We start from the raw sequence: 27,039 nt of genomic DNA on the forward strand, positions 1-27,039 counted from the left end.
CGTTTTGGAGTTGTTGTTAGGTGACAATCTTGTAACTATGCTAGGCTATGTGCTTCCCAAAATGGCTGTGAGTCAAGTCAGCAAGCTAATTTCCATAATATGTATATATTTTAAATTAAAGATAATTTTAAATCAATTAAATGGGCTAAAATGGGCCATTGTGTTTGACTTTAACTCTTTTAAGTTATCAAGTGACATTTAAGAAGCATTTTGCATGAAGCAAATGTCATGTGACATTTGAGTATGCTATGTGCTCCCCCAAATGGCTGCATGTCAGATAAGCCAGCTAATTTCCATATATTTTTTTATACATTAAAGGTAATTTCAAAGCAACACAATGGTCTAAAATAGGTACTTGTACTTGACTTTAACTCTTTAACGTTATCAAGTGACATTTTAAGAAGCATTTTGCAGTGGGGGTCACGTGACATTTGAGTATGCCAGGCTATGTGCTCCCCAAAATGGCTGCATGTCAGATAAGCCAGCTAATTTCCATATATATATATTTTATACATTAACAGGTAATTTTAAAGCAACACAATGGTCTAAAATAGGTAATTGTACTTGCCTTTAACTCTTTAAGCCCTTACGTGACATTTAAGAAGCATTTAAGAGTGGTTGAAACGTAACAGTCATGTGACTATGCAAGGATATGTCTTCCCCAAAATGGCTACTTGTCAGATAAAGTAGCTAGTTTCCAAAGTAAACATTAAAAGGTCATATTAAAGCCACCGATCAATTCTAATGCTTTAATAAAGTGTAAAATATTACAATTCAAATGGACAATTAGTATAAAACAAACTAGCTTTTGGGTTTGTTGTCTTAAAATTGCTATGGAAAGGAACAATAGCAAAAATGCTAATTAGCGCATGTTGTTGCCTTCAATTCACTTCAATTTACTTGGGTCTGGGTTCTTATGGGTTAAATATTGACAGTTTACTTGCTTTTATGTATGGTTTTCTAACACTTTCCTTTATATTCTTATATATTTAATCCAGATTTAGCCTTCCATTTCCGATTGGAACAAGTCAACCGCCCTCTTGGAACAGATTATGTTCTGCCTTGGAGGTTCCGCTCTTTGTGTTCACATTGACAGGCTGTTGTTACGTTCTGGCAGCAAAGACGAGGATATTTTTTCTCTTACATTACGCAAACAAAGGACACATAATAGCGCAAACAGAGACACAAGCTGCCAACACATTTTTTTTTAAACATTCACTTGGTAAACCTGGAAAGTCCATCATATGATAGCAAGATGAAAGCAGCAGGGTACTTTTATTTTGAAGAAGTTTTCTTCCTCCTTGGCAGACTTGGTTGTGTACACCAAGGGTGTCCAAAAACGATTCTTAGATTTAGCATTTTTTTTTGTTAATGTTTCCATCTTGGCTGCTTTTTTCTCTCAGAATATTCTGACTTTATTCTCATAATATTATAATAAATATTAATTATAAAATTATGACTTTATTCTCATAATATTATAATTAAATAATAATTATATTAAATAATATTGACTTTATTGTCATAACATTGTAAATGTTAATGATAATATTAAATAATATTATGACTTTATTCTCATAATATTATAATTAAATATTAATGATAATAATAAATAATATTATTACTTTATTGTCATAATATTATAATTAAATATTCATGATAGTATTAAATAATAGTATTACTTTATTGCCATAATATTATAATTAAATGTTAATTATAATATTAAATAATATTATTACTTTATTCTCATATTATACTTAAATATTAATTATAATATTAAATAATATTATTACTTTTTCTCATATTATGTTTTTATTATAACCTTATCCCAATCCCAATATTCACTGTTTAAGGGTTTTTTTGGTTTTTCATATACACTTTCATATTTTTTTCATTAAGATTTCAACTTATGATTCCACCAATTATTCTTAATATTGTAAAATTAATTACTCATAAAAAATGTAACAACTCAACTTTAAGCTTTTAAAAATATTATTTTTTGCCTCTTCATATTTTGACTTTATTCAGACTTTCTGTTCTAGTCAGATTCCAACATTTTGCTTCTTTTTAAGTTTTCTTGTCTAATTGTATTTTTAGAATGTACCAAGGACCAATAAAAACTGCAGTTTGGACACCCCTGGTGTAGACCAGCGTGAGTAGCAGAGATGCAGCATCCCTGAACAGAAGCAGGAGTTCGTCTTTGATCCGGATGATGGAAGCGTTCCGACGGGAAAAGGCGTCTTTATAAATAAAGGTACGATTGCTTATGATGTTAGTTTTCAGGGTATTGGGAGATGATCCAGTCAGTAACAGCAACAATACAAACCTGACAGCACCAAACATACTGGTGGTGGAATTAAGAACAGCTAGTGCCTCCAAAGCGTTTCGACCAATCATTTGCCCCCAGCATGGAAGGCGAGCAGCAAGATACTAACAGTAGAGCGACATCCGACTCCGCCGCATGGCCTCGCTGATCAAATAAGCCGGGCTGACCTCCGGTTCCTCCGTCATGACCACAATGCTCTGCCATTCTCCACACTGGTTGGATTTCTTGATGGTATCCACCACGCAAAGAGCATAAAGACAATCCTCAAACGTGGCGGCCATCGTTAGAGGCCTGCCGTCCCACGTCCGCCGATCATCCTGGTCCTGAAAGGCCAGCCTCACAGCCTGGATCATTCGGATCATTCCAGTGAGATACGGCGAAGGGATATCACTGAAGGCTTTCTCTGGCAAGGAAGACTTTTCCAGAGGTGTTGTGTCCTTTAAGAGGAGCTCCGGACCTCCACCGCTTCGCCCACCTCCGTTGTTCTTCTGTCCGTACAAGTCGGCCCCCGTGACCGTTAGCCTCCCGACGGTACCCACGACGATCACTTCTTGTCTAAACTCTCCGGGGACGTTGAAGTTGAGCGTAACGGTGCAGCAGGCTCCGCCTTCCAGCACCATCTGGAAGGTGCAGAAGTCGTCGCTGGTGATCTGGCGGATGCCTCGGATGTGGTCCGTCTGTTTGACGAAGGTCTTGAGGAAGCCGTGGACTTTGGACGCGCGTTGGCCCGTCAGGAAGGTGAGCAGGTCAATGATGTAACTACCCACAGAGTGCAGGCCGCCGCCTCCCATGAGGTCATCGCAGCTCCAGTTGTACTTCTTGCCCAGCAGACTGCCACTGTGGACCTTCAGACAAACACAAATCGTTAAACACAAGTCGCTACTGTTTATGTTGACACCCCGTCTATGTCAAACTCATCAAGTCTGTGTCCAACGTCCATCGAGATTGCCAACCTACTGGAAACTGCCTTTTACAAACAACATTAAACTCATCACACAGCAACTTAACACTCAAAAGGTACATAGGAAATATACATTACAAGTACTAATATGAATTTAAAATAACAAACAGCGGCTATTCTAATATCTACCTATAATGAATTACTTCATTAAGCAACCTCTGTCCACCAGAGGGAGACAGAGGAACCTACAGCACAGAGCCCGGAGGGAGGCTGATGTCATTGCAGTGCCTCAATAAGTTATTTTGGTACATGTTTGTATATTTGCCAGGTGCACCTTATGAATGTTAAGTTGTTGTGTGATGAATTCAGTGTTGTCAGTAACGTGTTGACATTGTGAGTCACCTACTGCAACTTCCAGTGGGTTGATAAGCTAATTCTGAGTGCACCGATAGCTCGTTTCCTCACTGACAGTATTTAAACAATTAGTAGTAGTTTTGAAGTAAAGGAGATGTAAACTTTTAGATAAAGTACAGACCATCTTTGGCTTGGAAGTACAATAATCTTGAATGATCCTTGTGAGGGAAATCAGAATTGTCTACATGAATGACATATTTTTGGAACATACCTGTGCCTCACAAACCAGAAGTTCCCCGACGTAACCTTCCTCCAACAGCTCCTTCATTCGAACAAAGGCCGGCAAGAAACGCAAGACATTTCCCATAATGCTCAGCAACTTGGGGTAGTACTGCGCTGCAGACATCATGCGGAAGGCATCCAGCGGTGTGGCTGTCCGGTCACAGATCACGTTCTTTCCAATACCTGAAACAAAAGAGTACAGTTTGGCGTTTGTTTAGGGGGGGTACAGTCTACAGTTTTTATCTGCTTTCATATGAGAATTATAATATATTATTTTTTTAAATAATTATATTATTAATATATTAATATAATAATTATATTACATTAATAATAATAGAATAATATTATATTATTAGAATAACTATATGATATTATATTAATATTAATTATTATATTATATTAATATAACACATATATTATATACGTAATTGATAACATATTAGTATAATTATTAATGATTATTAGTAATGATTAAAATTATTTAAAATAACATTAGTATAATATTTATACAATATAATATTAATATTAATAATTATATTATTACTATAATATTAAATAATACTATTATATTAATTATTATTATTATAACTATAATATGAATATATTAATATAATAATTATATAATATTATATTAATATTAATTGATAACAGTATAATATTAATATTAGTATAATTAATAAGGATTAAAATTATTACAAATAATATTAATATAATTATATGTTATATCAATATTAATCGATAACAGTGTAATATTGATATTGGTATAATTATTAATAATAATTATTAATAATAAAAAATAGCATTAATATAATAATTATATAATATATTAATACTAATTATCATATTAATATTGCTATAAGAGTATATAATAATAATATATTAATATTAATTGATAACAGTATAACATTAATATTAGTATAATAGTATTATAGTTATTATTAATTAATATTATTATTATTATTATTATTATTATTATTATTATTATTATATTAATGTTAATTATTATATTATATTAATAATTATTATAATTATATTAACTGGTATCATCTGGTGACGAGCTAATGTGTGAGAAACTCATAACTGATGTATTTTGTTATATTATATTTATGTTATGTTATATATTTTGTTTGGTTTGTAAACACAAATCTCGGTGTGGTCTTTCTTCCAGTCTGGATGAGGGGAGGGAGGCGTAGTGAAAGTGAAACTTCCCACTCTAATCTGCCATTAGAAGCAATTGGCCATGCTAGGAAACTAATCCGTTTGACCCAGATCTGAAGAACACGGCGGGAACCCCCCCACCCCTTTAACCCTAACACCACTCGAAGCTTACACAAACACACAAAATACACACAACCATGTTCTTGATCCCCTTCTGTTGGTCAGCAAAGCACACAAACAGGAAATATGCATTACTTTGGGTGGTGCCCTTCTGCTAAAAGCTCTTCAGTGCATTTTTGGCACTTATACTCTCTTGCTGTTTATGTAACAGCTGCTCGGGTAGCTGGTAAAGTGCTTGAAGGCGCTATCGTCAAGACGGGGGGTGGGTGGTGCGGGGGTCACAGCCAAAGCCACCCTTGTTAGGTCACAGCTTAGGCGGCACAAACAATATAAATTTTCTGTAGGACTTTGTTATATAAAGCCTCTTCTTCTTATTCACAGACCCACCCAGCTTATTAATCAAACCCCCACTCTGCTTTGTATGGGAACCTTTAAGTCGCAGACCAATTTCAGAAATCCATTTTTTTGAATTTTCTACAGATACTGTGGAACCCGTTTGTGTCGACGCCCCTCGGATTGGCTGACAGATGTCAACATAAGCGGTTGTGGACATAACCAAGGTTTGAATTATCTCACATAAGCTACTGTTGAAGCAACCCACGTCAAGCTAAAACTTTACTCTGAACCGCTGACATCACTTCCTGTCTGCTCCCCCACACATTTACATCAACACACACAAGCACAAGTCTTATTTATGCCTTATTTTTTCTTATTATACCGACTATATGTGGTACTAAGAGTGTAAATGTCTGACAGCGGAATCGAACTCGGGTCCCTCAATGTCACTTCCTGTCCTGCTCCAACTCAGCTCCTCATGCATTGGAACACATTTACAGCAACACACACAAGCTTTATTTTCTGTTATTATGTTAACTATATTGGGTAATATGAATGAAAATGTGACTATAGGGGTGTTATTTCATGTCTGCAGGGCTCTAACAATATTAAGAAAAACATTCGGAATGTTTTGTCGAGTGGGAATTATTGTTTGTGCCAGTGACGCAACATGCAGCCTTAACTGGGTGAAATCCAGAGTGATGTAATGGGCGAGTCATAATGGAGCTGACCCCCCGCACTGCAGCTTGGCCCCCCAACATCAATAATTCATAGACAGGACATACTGTATCTAACAAGGAGAGACTTAAATGACTCAAAAGACACTAACTCTTATATTTCAGCAAATTATAACAAGCGTGACTAAATTGCTATGATCATGACATGTTCATGGACCCTGTTTCAGTGATGGCCCCCGGAATGGAAACAACCATTCACACTCACATTCATACCTATGGACAATTTGGAGTCGCTAATTAACCTAGCATGTTTTTGGAATGTGGGAGGAAGTCGGAGTACTTGGAGAACATGCACACCCCACACAGAGATGGCCGAGGGTGGAATTGAACTCAGGTCACGTTGCTGTGAGGCCTGCTCGCTAGCCTCTCGGTTGCTGTGCAGCCGGAATGAGTCTATATTATATCTTATTTTATCTTATTATGACCACTACATTTGGGTAAAATAAGTGTAAAGGTGACTATAGGGGTGTTATTTCATGTCTAGAGGGCTCTAATAATGTTAAGAACCATTTTTAGATGGTTTTCTATGATATAAATTCATTCATTTTCTACCACTTATCCTCAGGAGGGTCGCTGGAGCCTATTCCAGCTGTCTTCGGGCGAGAGGCGGGGTACACCCTGGACTGGTGGCCAGCCAATCACAGGGCACATATAGACAAACAACCATTCACACTCACATTCATACCTATGGACAATTTGGCTGCACGGCGGACGAGTGGTTAGCACGCAGGCCTCACAGCTAGGAGATCAGGGTTCAATTCCACCCTCGGCCATCTCTGTGTGGAGTTTGCATGTTCTTCCCTCACCTTCTAAATATGGATTTTTATCATTATTAGGGCTCTCTAGACATGAACTAACACCCCTATAGTCACCTTTAGACTTGTATTACCCAAAATACATAATAAGAGACATGAATAAGACCGGCTGCACGGTCGTAAAGTGGTTAGACCTCACAGCTAGGAGACCAGGGTTCAATTCCAACCTCGGCCATCTCTGTGTGGAGTTTACATGTTTTCCCCGTGCATGTGTGGGTTTTCTCCGGGTACTCCGGTTTCCTCCCACATTCCAAAAACATGCTAGGTTAATTAGCGACTCTAAATTGTCCATAGGTGTGAATGTGAGTGTGAATGGTTGTTTGTCTATATGTGCCCTGTGATTGGCTGGCCACCAGTCCTCTCGCATGATGACAGCTGGGATAGGCTCCAGCACCCCCTGCGACTCTCGTGAGGAAAAAGCGGTAGAAAATGAATGAATGAGTTTTTCTTTAAGGCTTTTCACGACATACTAAATGAGTGACATTTTGTCTTGCGGCAACATAACCAGCAGGAAGAAGCGAGCAGAAAGAGACGGCAGCTGTGTGATTTTGAAATAAAAAGCGCTTCTCTAAGCTGGCGTCCGTACAGAACACCTGTGCCTGTGTGCATGGCTCCAGTGTGTCCTCCCACACGCCAGCCCACAGCCAGGAAAAGGGGTGACTAAAGCCCCTTGTAAGTGTGTGCTAGACTTATCCTGGATATATAGTGCATTCAAACCTAAAGTGATTGGGATCATGAGCTCATTGTTTAGGAAGGAAGGGCTGGAAGTGCTGGCTGTACAGGAAGGGAATGTTGAGCATGAGAAATGGGAAAGGTTTTGACGTTGTTATATATGTTGTCGTTATGTTGTTTACAAACTCGGGGGAAATCGTTATTGGGCACAGGAGGTCTTCGCCAGCCAATCACAGGGCACATATAGACAAACAACCATTCACACTCACATTCATACCTATGGACAATTTGGAGTCGCCAATTAACCTAGCATGTTTGAAAACCCCCTCATGCACTGGAAGAACATTCAAACTCCACACAGAGATTGCAGAGGGTGGAATTGAACTCGGGTCTCCTAGCTGTGAGGCCTGCATGCAAACCACACGTCCGCCATACAGCCGATCTTATTCATGTCTCTTATTATGTATTTTGGGTAAAACAAGTGGAAATTTGACTATAGGGGTGCTAGTTCTTGTCTAGAGAGCTCTAATAATGATAAAAATCCATATTTAGAAGGTGAGGGGAGAACATGCAAACTCCACACAGAGATGGCCGAGAGTGGGATTGAACTCCTAGCTCCTAGCTGTGAGGTCTGCGCGCTAACCACTCCACCGCCGTGCAGCCCATTTGCTCAACCAATTATATGCAATAAAAGGTAATAACGGTATTATTGTATTGATATTGCTGCAATGTGTTGACAACAATTTGTCAACAAATTGCCTTCAAGGCTGCACGGCAACCAAGTGGTTAGCACACAGGCCTCACAGCTAGAAGACCCAAGTTCAATTCCACCCTCGGCCATCTTTGTGTGGAGTTTGCATGTTTTCCCAGTGCATGAAAGGGTTTTCAAACATGCTAGGTTAATTGGCGACTCCAAATTGTCCATAGGTATGAATGTGAGTGTGAATGGTTGTTTGTCTATATGTGCCTTGTGATTGGCTGGCCACCAATCCAGGGTGTACCCCGCCTCTCACCTGAAGTCAGGTGGGATAGGCTCCAGCACCCCCGTGACTGTTTTGAGAATGTTTGTCTTGAAAATATTGTATACAATTTGCCATGTGTTGCCTTAAAGTTAAAGGTGTGATTTTGGCGACACCTAGTGGCTGCAATAATTCACTGAGTTGAGCTTGTGAAGGAGTTTGGCGCACAAATTGAATAATACACATCATACCGGATGCTTTTTCTTCAACCTTCTAATATCCTTGGAGGCTGTGTCTGTAAGTAATGTGCAAATCTAAACACATGATGACATGATCTGTGTTCCAATGGTCTCACATCAAAATCAGCACCGAGAGAAACCAGGTGGATTATAAAAGACGCTAAACGCTTCACATAGACAGCCGACACAATAGAGCCTCCGCACACGGATGCCAGAAATAGAAGTGAAAGCCATCTGCCAGGCTGCGCACGTGCAGGGCGGGGAAGAGAACCAAGTCAGGGTGGAGCGTTTTACATTCCTGCATAGACGGAAAGTCATTAGTTACGCATTGACGATAATTTGGCATTAGAACGTGTTGATTTCTAAAATAGAAATATGTCAGCGTTGTACCTAACAATAAAGACAAGTACTACCGATTAGATGGGTTACATACAGTATATGACTTCATTAACCGCTGAAACCCCATCCCATACCAAACAAGGAATGTATGACTGATGAAGGCCATTAGTCTCACTCAGCCCGCTCCCCCCCGGCCCCCCTCAACTAATGTTCTTGATTTGCTGGATGAGCGTTGCTAAAAGTGTTGCTATTAACCCCTGCACCCGTCACTCGGCTCTATGGCGAGACCAATAGCGCTGGGTAGTCTCAAGGGCCCTAATGCCTGCACTAAAAGCATCATGATAATAATAACAATAATAATAATAACAACAATAACTATAAATAATAAAAAACATAAATATAAAACTATAAATAATAATAACAATAACAACAATACCAACAATAACTATAAATAATAAAAACTATAAATATAAAACTATAAATATAATAACAATAATACCAACAATAATAATAATAGCACTCGTGTTCTCAATCACAGAAAAAAACAGATTGCAAAATCATATAAAATGTGTGAAAATGATATTATAAGCAATAAAACATTAAAAATAGCAGTAAAATGAATAAACAATAAAATGTTTCAACCATTAACTGTATTAATGAAGAGTTTATAAGGTTGTAAACTACACAAACAACAGCACAAGCTGACTGTGCTTCACTTCCTGGTTTTTCACCAATCACACGTCACTGTCACAGTTAAGGCGTTTTGACTGACCTCCCGGAATTTAGCTAGATATTTGTGTTTTAAAAAGGTTGTTCTTAATATAGTTTATTATTTTAAGTGCTGAAAGAAGTGAAATGTTAACTCACTGCGGAGAAGTTTTTGATAACACGTAATGTTAGGCAGCTAGCAGCTAGCAGCTAGCCTGTCGGCACTTTGACCGACCTCTGGAATTTAGCTAAATATTTGTCTTTTTAAAAGGTTATTCTTTATATGTTTTTTTTTATTTTAGGTGCTGAAAGAAGTGAAATGTTAACTCAATGCAGAGAAGTTTTTGATTAAACGTAATGTTAGGCAGCTAGCAGCTAGCCTGTCGGTGATAGCGGCTAATGCCTGCACTAAAAGCATTGTGATAACAATAATAACAATAACCGTACACTCATGCACTCATAAAAAAAACAAGAAGGCAAAATCATATAAAATGTGTGAAAATGATATTATAAGCAATAAAACATTAAAAATAGCAGTAAAGTGAATAAACAATAAAATGTTTCAACCATTAACTGTATTAATGAAGAGTTTATAAGGTTGTAAACTACACAAACAACAGCACAAGCTGACTGTGCTTCACTTCCTGGTTTTCCACCAATCACACGTCACTGTCACAGTTAAGGCGTTTTGACTGACCTCCCGGAATTTAGCTAGATATTTGTGTTTTAAAAAGGTTGTTCTTAATATAGTTTATTATTTTAAGTGCTGAAAGAAGTGAAATGTTAACTCACTACGGAGAAGTTTTTGATAACACGTAATGTTAGGCAGCTAGCAGCTAGCAGCTAGCCTGTCGGCACTTTGACCGACCTCTGGAATTTAGCTAGATATTTGTCTTTTTAAAAGGTTATTCTTTATATGTTTTTTTTTTTATTTTAGGTGCTGAAAGAAGTGAAATGTTAACTCAATAAGGGTTTACTGTAATGTCCAGTGAGACGCACAAGCACCAGACTTTTATTGGAGGTGTGAATTATTGCACAAAAAGCACAATAACCCCTAACACTAGCTACTGTTGCGGCCTGAAACTCAACTCTGAACCCCTGTTCAACTTCCTGTCCACCACCAACTCAGCTCGCTTAGCACCTGTCTTATTATCTCTTATTTTGTCTACTATATTGGGTAACACAAGTGTAAAAGTGAGTATAGGGGTGTTATTTGACATCTAGAGGTCTCTAATAATGTAATAATAATAACCATAATAATTTCTAAATAGCTTCTACTTTCCGGAAATTCACTTATTATGATCAGGTCTGGAACTAATTAACTGTATGTTAAATAAATTTAAAAAAATTATTATTTTTTTTTTACACTACACTGCAAAAAAGGGAGAGTATTGACAATTCCATCTGCTGCTTCAGCACCACAGACAGTGGCATGGAATTATCAATACACGGCTCCGTTGCTGAGACTCGGACTTGTCAAACTAAAAGAAAACATTGATGTGGAAAAGAAACGAGAGGATGCCAAGAGAATGAAATAAGCCCCGCCTTTATTTTCCTAGCGGCTTCGGCCAAGGGCGTGAGGGACGTCTTTGTGTCAGGCAGCTCGGAATGTTAACAAGCTGCAGGGCGGCTCGAATAAAAGCATTTTTTTTTCAAGCGGTCTAGTTAGTAAGGATCACGAGAACGTAATCGAGTTACTTGATGTTCCACAAAGGATCAAGAAACTCAATTACATATTCAATTTTACTTTTAGTAACACTGTGTGTGGAATACACATGTTAAAGTACATGTTTTGTATGCAGAAAAATGCTTCTTCATTCAGCTATAAAACCAACACACCCAGCCTGCACACATGCATGTTAAAATATGAAGCCTGGCAAAATTATTGAGTTTGTTTTCATTTATTGTACGGTTATTTGGTTTTGTGATTAGCGTGACTCAGCTAGGAGACCAGGGTTCAATTCCACCTGTTTCCATTCCGGTTTCCTCCCACATTCCAAAAACATGCTAGGTTAATTAGCGACTCCAAATTGTCCATAGGTATGAATGTGAGTGTGAATGGTTGTTTGTCTATATGTGCCCTGTGATTGGCTGGCTGGCGACCAGTCCAGGGTGTACCCCGCCTCTCGCCCGAAGACAGCTGGGATAGGCTCCAGCATCCCCCGAATGAATGAATTATTGTGAGTGAGAAGAACCGGCATAAGCGGCTGTCAACATAACCAAAATATGCGGTGTAACTAAACAATATTTATGTTGTCGTTTGTGCAATAATTGACATAAATAGACAATTTTTCTTTGAAATAACCTTGTGGTGACTCAGATTTTTTGTTGTCACAATAAGACCAGGATTTATATTAGCGTGTTCCATTGCAACACTAAACGAGTAGGATCTTTCCTAAATAAGTGTGTCTCATATTATGTGTGAGGCAGATGAACTTTCGCCGTCCAATAAAAAAAGAGGGGGAGGAGAGGGTGCTTGGTTAATTCTGGACTGTTGTCATGGAGATGAAATCCCCCGACACGTCTCTTTAGGGGTCAAGACAAGAAAAAGCGGCTAGCATCAGCATGCTGGGTAGGGTTCCTCCAGCTGCTTGGAGATAATATGAAGAAATGAAAGTTCATTGGTAGGCTGCAGCCTGATGCTGATGTTGATGCTGTGGTGCAGCCTGGTTTGCCAGCACTGATGGGGACTGGTAGGAAGGAATAACTACTGGTAACAACAATGTCAATGATGGGCCATGAAGGACTTGGAAAAAGTGAGGAAATCAAATGACGTCAGGAGTTAAGAGTTGAGTTTTAGCTTGATTATAGCCACAAATGTAGCCCCGTGTTGTTATTATATGCCGCATTCAAATGTAGTAGTATTCTACATTGGTCACTAGGTGTCAGTAATTGTTCGGTGAGACAGACACCAAGACTGGTGAACAGGTTTTTAATGTAGATTTAAATAAAAAAAAGTAAAATAAATTATAAATTAAATTATTATTTAATGTAATAATAATTTAATTAATAATACATTTAAAGTATCATTTAATTTATTTGCTATTAATTTAATATTGGGCGGCACGGCGTTCGAGTGGTTAGCGCACAGACCTCACAGCTAGGAGACCAGGGTTCAATTCCACCCTCGGCCATCTCTGTGTGGAGTTTGCATGTTCCCCCGTGCATGCGTGGGTTTTCTCCGGGTACTCCGGTTTCCTCCCACATTCCAAAAACATGCTAGGTTAATTGGCGACTCCAAAATTGTCCATAGGTATGAATGTGAGTGTGAATGGTTGTTTGTCTATATGTGCCCTATGATTGGCTGGCTGGCGACCAGTCCAGGGTGTACCCCGCCTCTCGCCCGAAGACAGCTGGGATAGGCTCCAGCACCCCCGCGACCCTCGTGAGGAAAAAGCGGTAGAAAATGAATGAATGAATAATTTATTTAAAAACAAGTAAAAAATACATTAAATGTAATTATTATTTAATTTTATGAATTTTATTAAATTATTTAATTTAATTTCTTTTTTTTACTTTTTTATTTAAATCTGCATTAATCAAATAAAAAAATTAAATTAAATTATTATTTATTAATTATTTTTTTTTATTTTTCAGTAATTTATTACTGATTAATAATTAATATTATAATATATAATATAATAAAATAATAATTAATAGGTCTAAATTATTAATAATTAATTAAATAACAATTTTAGTAAATTTAATTAAACTAATTATTTAGTTTTATTATTATTTAGTTTTATTATTATTATTATTTTTTTTGCCTGTCTCACCAAACAATTACTAATTACCAATTAATATTATAATATCTATAATAGTAATTCATATATTAAAATTATTGATAATTAATTAAATAATAATTATAGTAAATTAAATACAAGGCCCAATAATAGTGATGATATAACAATCATAGTAATCCACATAAAAATTATAACAAGCACCAGACCTGATCGCCACAACAACAAACTTTAATTGCAGATTTAAATTAATTAGACTAAAAATGACAATAAAAACTATTTAATGAAATAAAAGGCACAATAGCAATAATAATCATAATAATAATTTAAAAATTTTATTGATTAAAAATTATTATATATTATTATTATACATATATATATATATATATATATTTTTTTTTCGAATTTAAAGACTCACCAGGTCTGGTGCTTGTCTCACCAAACAATTACTGCCCCCTATTGACCAATGTAGAAATCTACATTCACAATTTGAATGCGGCTTCTTAAGCAGAAAATACACATCCCCTTGGATATGTATATTTCTGGACTAAAAATAGGCCGTCTGCCCCTCCATCAAATGAGCCAATGATAACATATTTCCTGTCTGGAGTAACAAGCAGTGTTGGAAATGCCAGCCAATTAAAACGAGTGTGGCCCCAAATCACCAACACGAGACATGACATGAGGCTGACATGGCGTCCGACTATTTCCCGTCGCATTCCTCAACCCTTGAGACAAGCTGTAATGCTAGCATTCCTTACTCCATTTGTTTTCATATTTGTTCGGCTGCGTAACGACAGACAGGGAGATGCAAACACGCTTCCACGTGACCATCGTATGGGATGCAGATAAACGAGACGGAACATGTCAAACCCAGCAGTGGCGCAGACCGAATACAGGAAGTTAACAACACTCGGATACATGTCGACATAAACACACAGTGGCTAGAATTGGATGTCAATTTGTTGGAGAAATGTATGGAAACGTTTCACTTTGTGTCTCATGGCACATAATTGTGGTGCATTGTGGTGCATTCGAGCAAAGAGCCAAGTCTTAATACTTAATGGAAAACATTAGAAATTAAGCAAAGACATAAATATGAAAAAAATGTTTGTTTTCATGTTTTTAGCACTATTAGCCAATTATGCAAATTTGACAATTATACCTTTACTTTTATACATCTATCCATCCATCTACTCATGAAAATAATAGAGTCAGTTGAGTCATGCATGAGTAGCACTGAAAGAAATATGAATTGTTGCAAACACTTCTTAAAGGGGAAGTTACACTGAATGAGGCAAGCAAGGGAAGAGACCGACCAGAAATAAAACAATTTCCTGACGTAGATAAAAAAATATTTTAATTAATTAAAGAATAAAATAAAATAAAATAAAATAAAATAAAATAAAATAAAATAAAATAAAATAAAATAAAATAAAATAAAATAAAATAAAATAAAATAAAATAAAATAAAGCCCTGACATGTGAGTCAGTGAGGAAATTTTCATGAGCAACTAAATAAAATAAAATAAAATAAAATAAAATAAAATAAAATAAAATAAAATAAAATAAAATAAAATAAAATAAAATAAAATAAAATAAAATAAAATAAAATAAAATAAAATAAAATAAAATAAAATAAAATAAAATAAAATAAAATAAAATATTTTAAGATGGAGCCCTGACATGTGAGTCAGTAAAAAAAAATTAATGAGCAACTAAATAAAATAATAAAATAAATAAATAAAATAAAAAAAATGGTAAAATTTAATAAAATTAAATAAAATTCAATAAAATAAAGCCGTGACATGTGAGTCAGTGAGGAAATTTTCATGAGCAACTTCAGAAAATAAAATAAAATGGAGCCCTGACATGTGAGTCAGTGAAGAAATTTTCATGAGCAAGTAATTAAATTAAAATAAACTAAAATAAAATATTTTAAGATGCAGCCTTGACATGTGAGTCAGTGAAGAAATTTTCATAAGCAACTAATGGCTTGTTTTGGTCAATCTCAAATGTAGCTTGTCATTACATCAATGGCATCATAACTTTGCTTTGTATTGTAACAGGAAGGATCAGTGTTGCCGGGCTGTTGCTAGGGAAGTCGCATCCAAACAGAAGGAATAACCAGACCTGAACCAGAAGTAAAAATGCGGAGACTCCACCAAAACAGTTTCTAAGTACCCCGGTAAAGAAAAGCCGGGGCTAAGCGGGGGGCGGTGACGGGGGAGGGTTTTTGTTTTTTTTTCCACCAACTACAAGAATGCTCACTTGTCAGCGTCCCTGAAAGAGCGTCTCCTGCTCGCTCCATTCATCACACGCACAAAAGCAATTTCACAGCAAGGCTAAGCTTTCTCCTTTTTGCTCCTTCTTGTCACTCCATCATCCTTTTTCTGCATCTCCGACGTGTTTCCCACAACACGTTCCCAGAGCAGTCATTAGCATATTAATAGACGTCTAGGAGAACATGAACCTGACACTCCTAGCGCCTTCCTGCACCCGCCATCTTTTTTAAAGGATGTTTTTGTTGGGTTTGGATCAAAAGCTCTCAGAAAACACAACTAGCAAAAGAGCGGTAAACTGTATCATTAAGGCATAGGCTAACTACCACAGGCCTAGCATCTGCACTAGAGCTGTCCTATCTAGTATTTTAGCATGAGATCTACTACCAACACATTTTACACGCTACCTTTTACATACAGCAGCACATATCTAGTCTCTAATCTGCACTAGAGCTGTCCTATCTAGTCTTTTAGCATGAGAACACATTTTACACGCTACCTTTTACATAGAAGTACCTTAGTTTTAGTCTCTAATCTGCACTAGAGCTGTCTTATCTAGTCTTTTAGCATAAGAACTATTACCAACACATTTTACACGCTACCTTTTACATAGAAGTAGCACAGTTCTAGTCTCTAGTCTGCACTGGAGCTGTCCTATCTAGTATCTTAGCATGATAACATTACCAACACATTTTACACACTACCTTTTACATAGACGTAGCACAGTTTTAGTCTCTAGTCTGCACTGGCGCTGTCCTATCTAGTATTTTAGCATGAGAACTATTACCAACACATTTTACACGCTACCTTTTACATAGAAGTAGAACAGTTTTTTGTCTCTAATCTGCACTAGAGCTGTCCTATCTAGTATTTTAGCATGAAAACTATTAGACACATTTTACACGCTACCTTTTACATAGAAGTAGCTTAGTTTTAGTCTCTAATCTGCACTAGAGCTGTCCTATCTAGTATTTTAGCATGACAACTATTACCAACACATTTGACACGCTACCTTTTACATAGAAGTAGCGCGGTTCTAGTCTCTAATCTGCACGAGAGCTGTCCTATCTAGTCTTTTAGCATGAGAACTATTACCAACACATTTTACACACTACTTTTTACAGCAGCACATCTCTAGTCTCTAATCTGCACTAAAGCTAGGAGAGGGAGTGGGAATCGCACCCAAGTCCATCACGGTACGAATGGTCTACTGAGAGCACGCCCTAATCTGGGGAAGAAAGATAAAAACACTGAAAAGACCTCAAGACTAATTTGCCTCATGTTACATTCAAGTCATACTGTATATCAGTAAACCAACACGTTTAATAAACCATCATTTGATGTCAGTATCTCTTTAGAGCTCAATTTCCTGCCAAAGAGCTGAAAGATGTGCAATTACACAACACCACTACACACGGTGTGTGTTTGTGATGACACCTCTTTGTCCTTTGCGGTCATGTTATAAATAGCTGCTTGCCTTTGGGTGGCCTTTACAGCAGGTGTCTGTGTAAGATAACATATTGCGTATTATTTACGCCAATCATATGTCAAATGAAGCAGCATAGTGTCCATATTAGTCTACGCATTCCCAATAAACATACTGTACATCATTGAATTAATGCAATCGCTCCTCCACATTAACTTTCCTAATAAAAAAACACTGGAAAGAGTCCAAATTAGTCTCCACATACCCAATAAAGATACAGTGAAGAAAATAAGTATTTGAACACCCTGCTATTTTGCTATTTCTCCCACTTAGAAATCATGGAGGGGTCTGAAATTTTCATCGTAGGTGCATGTCCACTGTGAGAGAGATAAACTAAAAAGAAAAATCCAGAAATCACAATGCATGATTTTTTAACAATTTATTTGTGTGATACAGCTGCTAATAAGTATTTGAACACCTGTGTATCATCTAGAATTCTGACCCTGAAAGACCTGTTAGTCTGCCCATTAGAAGTCCACCTGCACTCCATGTATCATCCTGAATCAGATGCACCTGTTTGAGGTCGTTAGCTGCATAAAGACACCTGTCCACCCCATACAATCAGTAAGACTTTAACTTGTAACATGGCGAAGACCAAAGAGCTGTCCAAAGACACCAGAGACAAAATTGTACACCTCCACAAGGCTGGAAAGGGCTACGGAGCAATTACCAAGCAGCTTGGTGAAAAAAGGTCCACTGTTGGAGCTATCATTAGAAAATGGAAGAAGCTAAACATGACGGTCAATCTCAATCGGAGTGGAGCCCCATGCAAGATATCACCTCGTGGGGTCTCAATGATTCTAAGAAAGGTGAGGAATCAGCCCAGAACTACACGACAGGACTTGGTCAATGACCTGAAAAGAGCTGGGACCACCGTTTCCAAGGTTACTGTAGGTAATACACTAAGACGTCATGATGTGAAATCATGCATGGCACGAAAGGTTCCCCTGCTTAAACCAGCACATGTCAAGGCCCGTCTTAAGTTTGCATATGACCATTTGGATGATACAGAGGAGTCATGGGAGAAAGTTTTATGGTCAGATGAGACCAAAATAGAACTTTTTGGTCATAATTCCAATAAGCGTGTTTGGAGGAAGAAGAATGAAGAGTACAATCCGAAGAACACCATCCCTACTGTGAAGCATGGGGGTGGTAGCATCATGCTTTGGGGGTGTTTTTCTGCACATGGGACAGGACGAGTGCACTGCATTAAAGAGAGGATGACTGGGGCCGTGTATTGTGAGATTTTGGGGAACAACCTCCTTCCCTCTGTCAGAGCATTGAAGATGGGTCGTGGCTGGGTCTTCCAACACGACAACGACCCGAAGCACACAGCCAGGAAAACCAAGGAGTGGCTCCGTAAGAAGCATATCAAGGTTCTAGCATGGCCCAGCCAGTCTCCAGACCTGAACCCAATCGAAAATCTTTGGAGGGAGCTCAAACTCCGTGTTTCTCAGCGACAGCCCAGAAACCTGACTGATCTAGAGAAGATCTGTGTGGAGGAGTGGGCCAAGATCCCTCCTGCAGTGTGTGCAAACCTGGTGAAAAACTACAGGAAACGTTTGACCTCTGTAATAGCAAACAAAGGCTACTGTACCAAATATTAACATTCATTTTCTCAGGTGTTCAAATACTTATTAGCAGCTGTATCACACAAATAAATTGTTAAAAAATCATGCATTGTGATTTCTGGATTTTTCTTTTTAGTTTATCTCTCTCACAGTGGACATGCACCTACGATGAAAATTTCAGACCCCTCCATGATTTCTAAGTGGGAGAAATAGCAAAATAGCAGGGTGTTCAAATACTTATTTTCTTCACTGTACATTTAATTCATGCAATCACTCCTCCACATTAATATTCCACAAACCTTCACAATAAAAACCACTGGAAAGAGTCCAAATTAGTCTACACATACTCAAAAAACAAAAAGTAAAGTAAAGTAAAAAAATGCCCTGTGATTGGCTGGCGACCAGTCCAGGGTGTAGCCCACCTCTCGCCCGAAGACAGCTGGGATAGGCTCCAGCACCCCCGCGACCCTCGTGAGGAAAAAGCGGTAGAAAAAGAATGAATGAATGAATGATTAAATTAAATTAAATTAAATTAAATTAAATTAAATTAAATTAAATTAAATTAAATTAAATTAAATTAAATTAAATTAAATTAAATTAAATTAAATTAAATTAAATTAAATTATTTTTAAGATGGAGCCCTGACATGTGAGTCAGTGGAGAAGAAAGGAATTAATGAATGAATTAATGCAATCGCTCCTCCACATTAACTTTCATAATAAAAAACACTGGAAAAAGTCCAAATTAGTCTCCACATACCCAATAAAGATACATTTAATTAATGCAATCAGTCCTCTACATTAATATTCCAAAAACCTTCATAATAAAAACCACTGGTCCAAAGTCCAAATTAGTCTCCACATACTCAAAAAAGATACTGTATGTCATTGAAGTAATGCAATTGCTCCTCCACATTAACATTTCAAAAACTTGAAGAACTAAATACACTATAAAGACTCCATATTAGCCCTGACAGTTAAAATAAAATGCTATATATCATTTGATAAATGCAATTGCTCCTCAACATAAACATTTCACAACACTTGACAGACTCCAAATTAGTCATTTTAAGACTAAAACAACACTATAAAGACTCCATATTTGTCCCTACAGTGACAATGAAAATACTGGAAGTCCTTTAATTCATGATACATATCGCTCCTCTATAGTAAGATTTTCCAAACTTTCATAATAAAAATTAGTCCATACAAAAGGTGTGATTTTATATAATGCAATCCCTCCTCCACAGCAACATTGTCCAAACATTCATAATAAAAAGCCAGTAGTCTGACTTAGTCCTCACACTCACAATAAAGTAAATCAATGCAATTGCTCCTGCACAGTAACACCATTCTGAATGAGATCTAAAACATATTGCATAAACATGTCTGCCATATGCTCTCAAGCCACATTGGCCTGATATCTGATTCCATTCAGGCATAACAAGACATGTCAATCATGTGTATATCGTTTAGAAAGGTTAGAGGAAGTGATTGCTTCTCTTTCTCACGCTGCGTGTGACATAGTTCTATTTAGACCACATGAAAAATAAACACGTTTATGATGAGTCATGGCTAAAATGTTAGTCTTGTCGTAGTTCGGGACTTTTTCACATTTCAACATTAAAACTTCAACAAATATGATGGAAGAATTCATTGTTGCTTCACTAAAGTGTACATTTTCAAAGGTAGCGTGTAAAATGTGTTGGGAATAGTTCTCATGCTAAAAGACTAGATAGGACAACTCTAGTGCAGATTACAGACTAAAACTGTTCTACTTCTATGTAAAAGGTAAAATATGTCAAATGTGTTGGTAATAGTTCTCATGCTAAAATACTAGGTAGGACAGCTCTAGTGCAGAATACAGACTAAAACTGTTCTACTTCTATGTAAAAGGTAAAATATGTAAAATGTGTTGGTAATAGTTCTCATGCTAAAAGACTAGATAGGACAGCTCTAGTGCAGATTACAGAATATAACTGTTCTACTTCTATGTAAAAGGTAGCGTGTAAAATGTGTTGGTAATAGTTCTTATGCTAAAAGACTAGATAGGACAGCTCTAGTGCAGATTACAGACTAGAACCGTTCTACTTCCATGTAAAAGGTAGTGTGTAAAATGTGTTGGAAATAGTTTTCATGCTAAAATACTAGATAGGACAGCTCTAGTGCAGATTACAGACTAGAACCGTTCTACTTCTATGTAAAAGGTAAAATATGTAAAATGTGTTGGTAATAGTTCCTATGCTAAAAGACTAGATAGGACAGCTCTAGGGCAGATTACAGACAAACTGTTCTACCTCTATGCAAAAGGTAAAATATGTAAAATGTGTTGGTAATAGTTCTCATGCTAAAAGACTAGATAGGACAGCTCTAGTGCAGATTACAGACTAGAACTGTTCTACTTCTATGTAAAAGGTAAAATGTGTTGGTAATAGTTCTCATGCTAAAATACTAGACAGGACAGCTCTCGTGCAGATTACAGACTAGAACTGTTCTACTTCTATGTAAAAGGTAGCATGTAAAATGTGTTGGTAATACTTCTCATGCTAAAAGACTAGATAGGACAGCTCTAGTCTATTTTAAAGTCTGGAGCTGTCTTTTTTTAGTTTAGCCAATATTTCCAATACCATCAACCAGTCCTTGGTACTATCCGTGTTTGTAGCACATGTTAGTAGTATTTGTAGTACCGCTGTGTTTGTAGTACAGTAGCACATCTCTATTCTCTAATCTGCACTAGAGCTGTCCTATCTAGTATTTTAGTATGACAACTATTACCAACACATTTTACAAACTACATTTTACATAGAAGTAGCTCAGTTTTAGTCTCTAGTCTGCACTGGAGCTGTCCTATCTAGTCTTTTAGCATGAGAACTATTACCAACACATTTTACACACTACCTTTTGCATAGAAGTAGCTCAGTTTTAGTCTCTAATCTGCACTAGAGCTGTCCTATCTAGTCTTTTAGCATGAGAACTATTACCAACGTGGGGGTTTAAATGACATCAAGTGTTCCATCTAACATCATCCAGGAAGCCCGAGTGACGTCAGACGCCTCCGGAATGTCATAGTAGAAAGGGAGGGGGCAGAAAAGTGAAAGAAATCCCAATGGAAGGAGAGATGCCGCTCAACAAGATGGACCGGTTTGTTGCGATTGACAGGACAACACCTCAACACCTCAACACGTCAACACCTCAACACGTCACACACTAACAACCGGTAACTGACTGAAATGATGCTACAAGCACACTACATGCACTGTAGCTTTATTTATAACAACATTATTACACAACATTATTACACATTATGTACTGTAGGTAAGAACGCTACCGGATTCCAAACACGGATAGTACCAAGGACTGGTTGATGGTATTGGAAATATTGGCTAAACTAAGAAGGGACAGCTCCACACTTTAAAATAGACTACAGCTGTCCTATCTAGTCTTTTAGCATGAAAACCATTATCAACACATTTTTAAACACTACCTTTTACATGGAAGTCAAACAGTTCGAGTCTGTAATCTGCACTGCAGCTGTCCTATCTCGTATTTTAGCATGGGAACTATTACACTAGAGCTGTCCTATCTAGTCCTTTAGCATGAGAACTATTTCCAACACATTTTACACGCTACCTTTTACATAGAAGTAGCACAGTTCTAGTCTGTAATCTGCACTAGAGCTGTCCTATCTAGTATTTTAGCATGAGACCTATTACCAACACATTTTACACACTACCTTTTACATAGAAGTAGCACAGTTCTAGTCTAATCTGCACTAGAGCTGTCCTATCTAGTATTTTAGCATGAGAACTATTACCAACACATTTTACACACTACCTTTTACATAGAAGTAGCACAGTTCTAGTTTCTAATATGCACTAGAGTTGTCCTATCTAGTATTTTATCAAAAGAATTATTACCAACACAATTTACACACTACCTTTTACATAGAAGTAGCACAGTTCTAGTCTCTAATATTCCCTAGAGGTGTCCTATCTAGCATTTTAGCATAAGAATTATTACCAACACATTTTACACACTACCTTTTACATTGAAATAGCTCGGTTTTAGTCTCTAGTCTGCACTGGAGCTGTCCTATCTAGTATTTTAGCATAAGAATTATTACCAACACATTTTACACGCTACCTTTTACATAGAAGTAGAACAGTTTTCGTCTCTAATCTGCACCGGAGCTGTCCTATCTAGTATTTTAGCATGATAACTATTAACAAAACATTTTACACACTATCTTTTACATACAGCAGCACATCTCAAGTCTCTAATCTAGACTAGAGCCGTCCTATCTAGTCATTTAGCATGAACTGATTAAGAGACAAAACCTGTCCATATTGCATGCAAACGGGATGAGGCGCAGACTCGGCTGGCTGGAGGTTGGAGGAGGAGGCGAGGAGGGGGGCTAGCTAAGGAAGAGCAGTGGCTGGGAAGGAACGGGCGGCGCTCGCACAAAGAAGCTGTGAGGAAACGAGAGGGGAGGAAAGGCGAGGGATTGAAAGAAGCTGCTGTTGTTTGTCGCAAGTCGACTGGTTGTGTAACAGCGCTATGGGCTAACTTATAACAGCTAATGAATGACACTTTATTGATCGATAGTCCAGCTAGCGGATGATTTACTGCACTGTACATAGAGTGGGGGATCCTGCGGGGACTGTGTTGCACGTTGGCCCCGTTTGCTGTGTGACGGTACTCATTCTTTAGCAAAGTCAAACAGCAAACAAGGTTGCAGTGTGGGAATGTACGCCGTTTCCAATGACAACACCGTCGCATGCTATCATGACTTGCTATTAAACATATGCATACTTGGGCAAATATGACTCATTTTTGGCTTAAATGTAGCATTTTTTCAGCATAAAAATGCTATATACAACTATAAGACATTCAGTAGATACATTCAAAGATGTGTAGTATTCCACACTGGCCACTAGGTGTCAGTAATAGACCACCATGAGAACTATTGCCAACACATTTTACACGCTACCTTTTACATAGAAGTAGCACAGTTCTAGTCTGTAATCTGCACTAGAGCTGTCCTATCTAGTATTTTAGCATGAGAACTATTACCAACACATTTTACACGCTATCTTTTACATAGAAGTAGCACAGTCCTAGTCTCTAATCTGCACTAGAGCTGTCCTATCTAGTCTTTTAGTATGACAACAATTACAAACACATTTTACACGCCACCTTTTACATAGAAGTAGCACAGTTCTAGTCTCTGTCCTATCTAGTATTTTAGCATGAAAACTATTACCAACACATTTTACATGCTACTTTTTACATAGAAGTATCACAGTTCTAGTCTCTGTCCTATCTAGTATTTTAGCATGAGAACTATTACCAACACATTTTACACATTACCTTTTACATAGAAGTAGCACAGTTCTAGTCTCTAATCTGCACTGGAGCTGTCCTATCTAGTCTTTTAGCATGACAACTATTACAAACACATTTTACATGCTACCTTTTACATAGAAGAACAATAGAAGAATGGGGAGAACATGCAAACTCCACACAGAGATGGCCAAGGGGGAATTGAACTCGGGTCTCCTAGCTGTGAGGCCTGCACGCTAACCACTCGATGCAGCTGGTCTTATTTATGTCTCTTATTATGTATTTGGGTAATAATGTGTAAATGTGACTATAATAATGACTATAATAAGTGTAAATGTGACTATAGGGGTGCTAGTTCATGTCTAGAGAGCTCTAATAATGATAAAAATCCACATTTAGGAGGTTGTAAATACTTTTTTTTCTTTAAAGCGTTTCTTTAAAGGACGTTTCCTCTTTATAGGCTGTGGGAAAACTATTCCCCATTTCAATGGAAAATGTAAGTGGAACAACTTGTAGGTCAGGTGAGGAGTTCTAGTGGAATACAAGTCAAACCAGCTCATTTGTTATGGTGAATAATCAGGTATCTCCACCCAAACCGCACTTCCAGGGTGGTTTGTGTCAGCCAAGACACCCGGCAGCGGCACCTCCTCCCCGGCTGCTGCAGCAACATCCCCCCCCTTCCTCCCTCCCTTAGCCACTCACCTAAGGTCTTAACCGCGATCTGCCGCGTCAGAGGCGGAGGAAGGTTGATGCACACCAGATCCACATCCTGGTGCAGCAGCACGTCGTCGATGCGGTTGGTGTAAAACGGGACGTTCATCTCCTTGGCGAGCTCCTCCGCTTCCTCCTGCGTGCGGCCCCACAGCGCCTTCACCGCGAAGCCCTCCTTCTTCAGCAGGGGGATGATGACCCTGGCGGTCAGGCTGGTTCCGAACACGCCGACCCCTGGAAGCATACTTTCAATGCGAGGCGGCAGGGGCGGTTGTGCGAGCTCGGTTTCAGACAGGCTGTGACGTCAGGTCGGCCATGCACCTGCAGCAAAGCACCAGCCGAGCTGCATCGCCCCCCGAAAAATCAGCCCTTGAATCCACCTGAGAAGAACCCCGACCCGTACGTCATCCCCCGGTGTCAAACACACAATATCAACGCAGCATTGCGGTCTTTCGGTGGTGACTGCACCACCTTGACACCTCCGGTGCGGCTTCTAAGTCTTCAAAAAACACCAATTGTCTTCAAAAAGAGCGAAATTGAAATGTAATAAAATAAAAAATCTTGTGTAATAGTCAAGCCTTCTTTGCTTCAAAGCTCCCGAAGCGACAAAACGATGCTGCGGCTTTCAAACCCTTATCAAGTTCATCATCATTCACCGGAACATACTAGTGCTGGCTTTTCAAATTAAAATCAACCAATCGCCAATCCCCATGTAACGTACGTTAAATTGACCAGAAATGTATTACATATAAATTGTTGAAATGTTCGTAGTATCATTATACGTCTAACTTGTTACTGTGGAGGAAAATAAATATAATTATACAAGTTGCGGTTGTCGTAAAAGCTTTTATTTATAAAGTCAAAGACGGTGCTTTGCTGTTAGCCATGTTGGATAATTGTCTCTCTTCCCAGGCCCCCTCCCTTTCTGTCGTTTAACCCTTCAGCTTCCGGGTAGCACGGAAGTGACAGAGCGTTTGGCAATTTATATCATATATATCATTCTTAACGACTTTATTATCATCTAGCTATCTATCGACAATGATCAAACGTGAGTGGATCGATAGAACTTCTAAGGGTGGTATCGGTTGGATGATCTTGTGTTTATATTCACAAAGATGTTACTGTACATACACATATATACATTATGTATATTTTTAATATGTTGTTAGATTGTTGATAAATACTAATTTGATGGACTAAAAACTATGCGTGGCGCTGTATTTACTTCATATCGTTCATAATCAAATTTGCAGTAACACCCATCCCGATGCTTGGCGCACATTTGCCACTAGAGGGCACCAAAGTCTCTACAGCAAAATAACATGAGGTGTACCTCTGAGCAGCAAAGAAAAAAATATATAAAATTTATATTTATATATTTATATTTCTTATATAAATTCGTATACAAATTATATACACTGAAGAATATATTATGTATATACGTTTTATAAAATATATACTAAATATTTCGTAAAATTTTGAAATTTTAAATGTAAAAAATTCTATTAAATCTTGAAACATAATACAATATTTCATGTTTTTGTTTTAATTTTATTTCAAGTTTTAATTTTGTATACAAAAACAATGTTTGAGACAGTAAAATTTTTAATAATGTACATATTATATTTATAATCAAAAATATCGAAATTCTAAAATTAAAACATTAAAACAATTATATAAAATCTTTAAAAAATACAAATATTTAATATTTTGTATACAAAATTTAAAATGTATACAAAATATATTTTTGATACTTTATAATTTTATAATGTATATTTTTCTATTTAGTTTATTACATATTTCTATGTATAATTATATATTTAATATTTTCCAATCACAAATATTTAATTTCATTTACATTTTTGTATTGTAAATGCTTGTATTTTCCCTTTATTTCAATCAAGAAATTAATATAATAAAAATCTAAATAAAATTATGTAAATACTATTTTTTTTATCTACAAA

General features: G+C 37.3%; 1 protein-coding gene across 1 annotated transcript; it reads right to left on the reverse strand.

The window, feature by feature from the left end:
* Window positions 1-1,705: 1,705 nt before the first annotated feature.
* Window positions 1,706-26,527, reverse strand: gfod1 (glucose-fructose oxidoreductase domain containing 1). The gene is made up of 3 exons (XM_058060525.2): window positions 25,067-26,527; window positions 3,850-4,043; window positions 1,706-3,168 (listed from the first exon to the last, which is right to left on the reverse strand). Exons 1-3 carry the CDS (start codon window positions 25,317-25,319, stop codon window positions 2,428-2,430), a joined length of 1,188 nt encoding a protein of 395 aa, XP_057916508.1. The 5' UTR covers window positions 25,320-26,527; the 3' UTR covers window positions 1,706-2,427.
* Between the last annotated feature and the right edge of the window lie 512 nt (window positions 26,528-27,039).

The sequence above is a fragment of the Doryrhamphus excisus genome, linkage group LG5, assembly GCF_037039965.1.
Source record: "Doryrhamphus excisus strain RoL-2023G ecotype Guam linkage group LG5, RoL_Dexc_Guam_v1.1, whole genome shotgun sequence".
In the NCBI taxonomy this organism is placed as follows: domain Eukaryota; kingdom Metazoa; phylum Chordata; class Actinopteri; order Syngnathiformes; family Syngnathidae; genus Doryrhamphus; species Doryrhamphus excisus.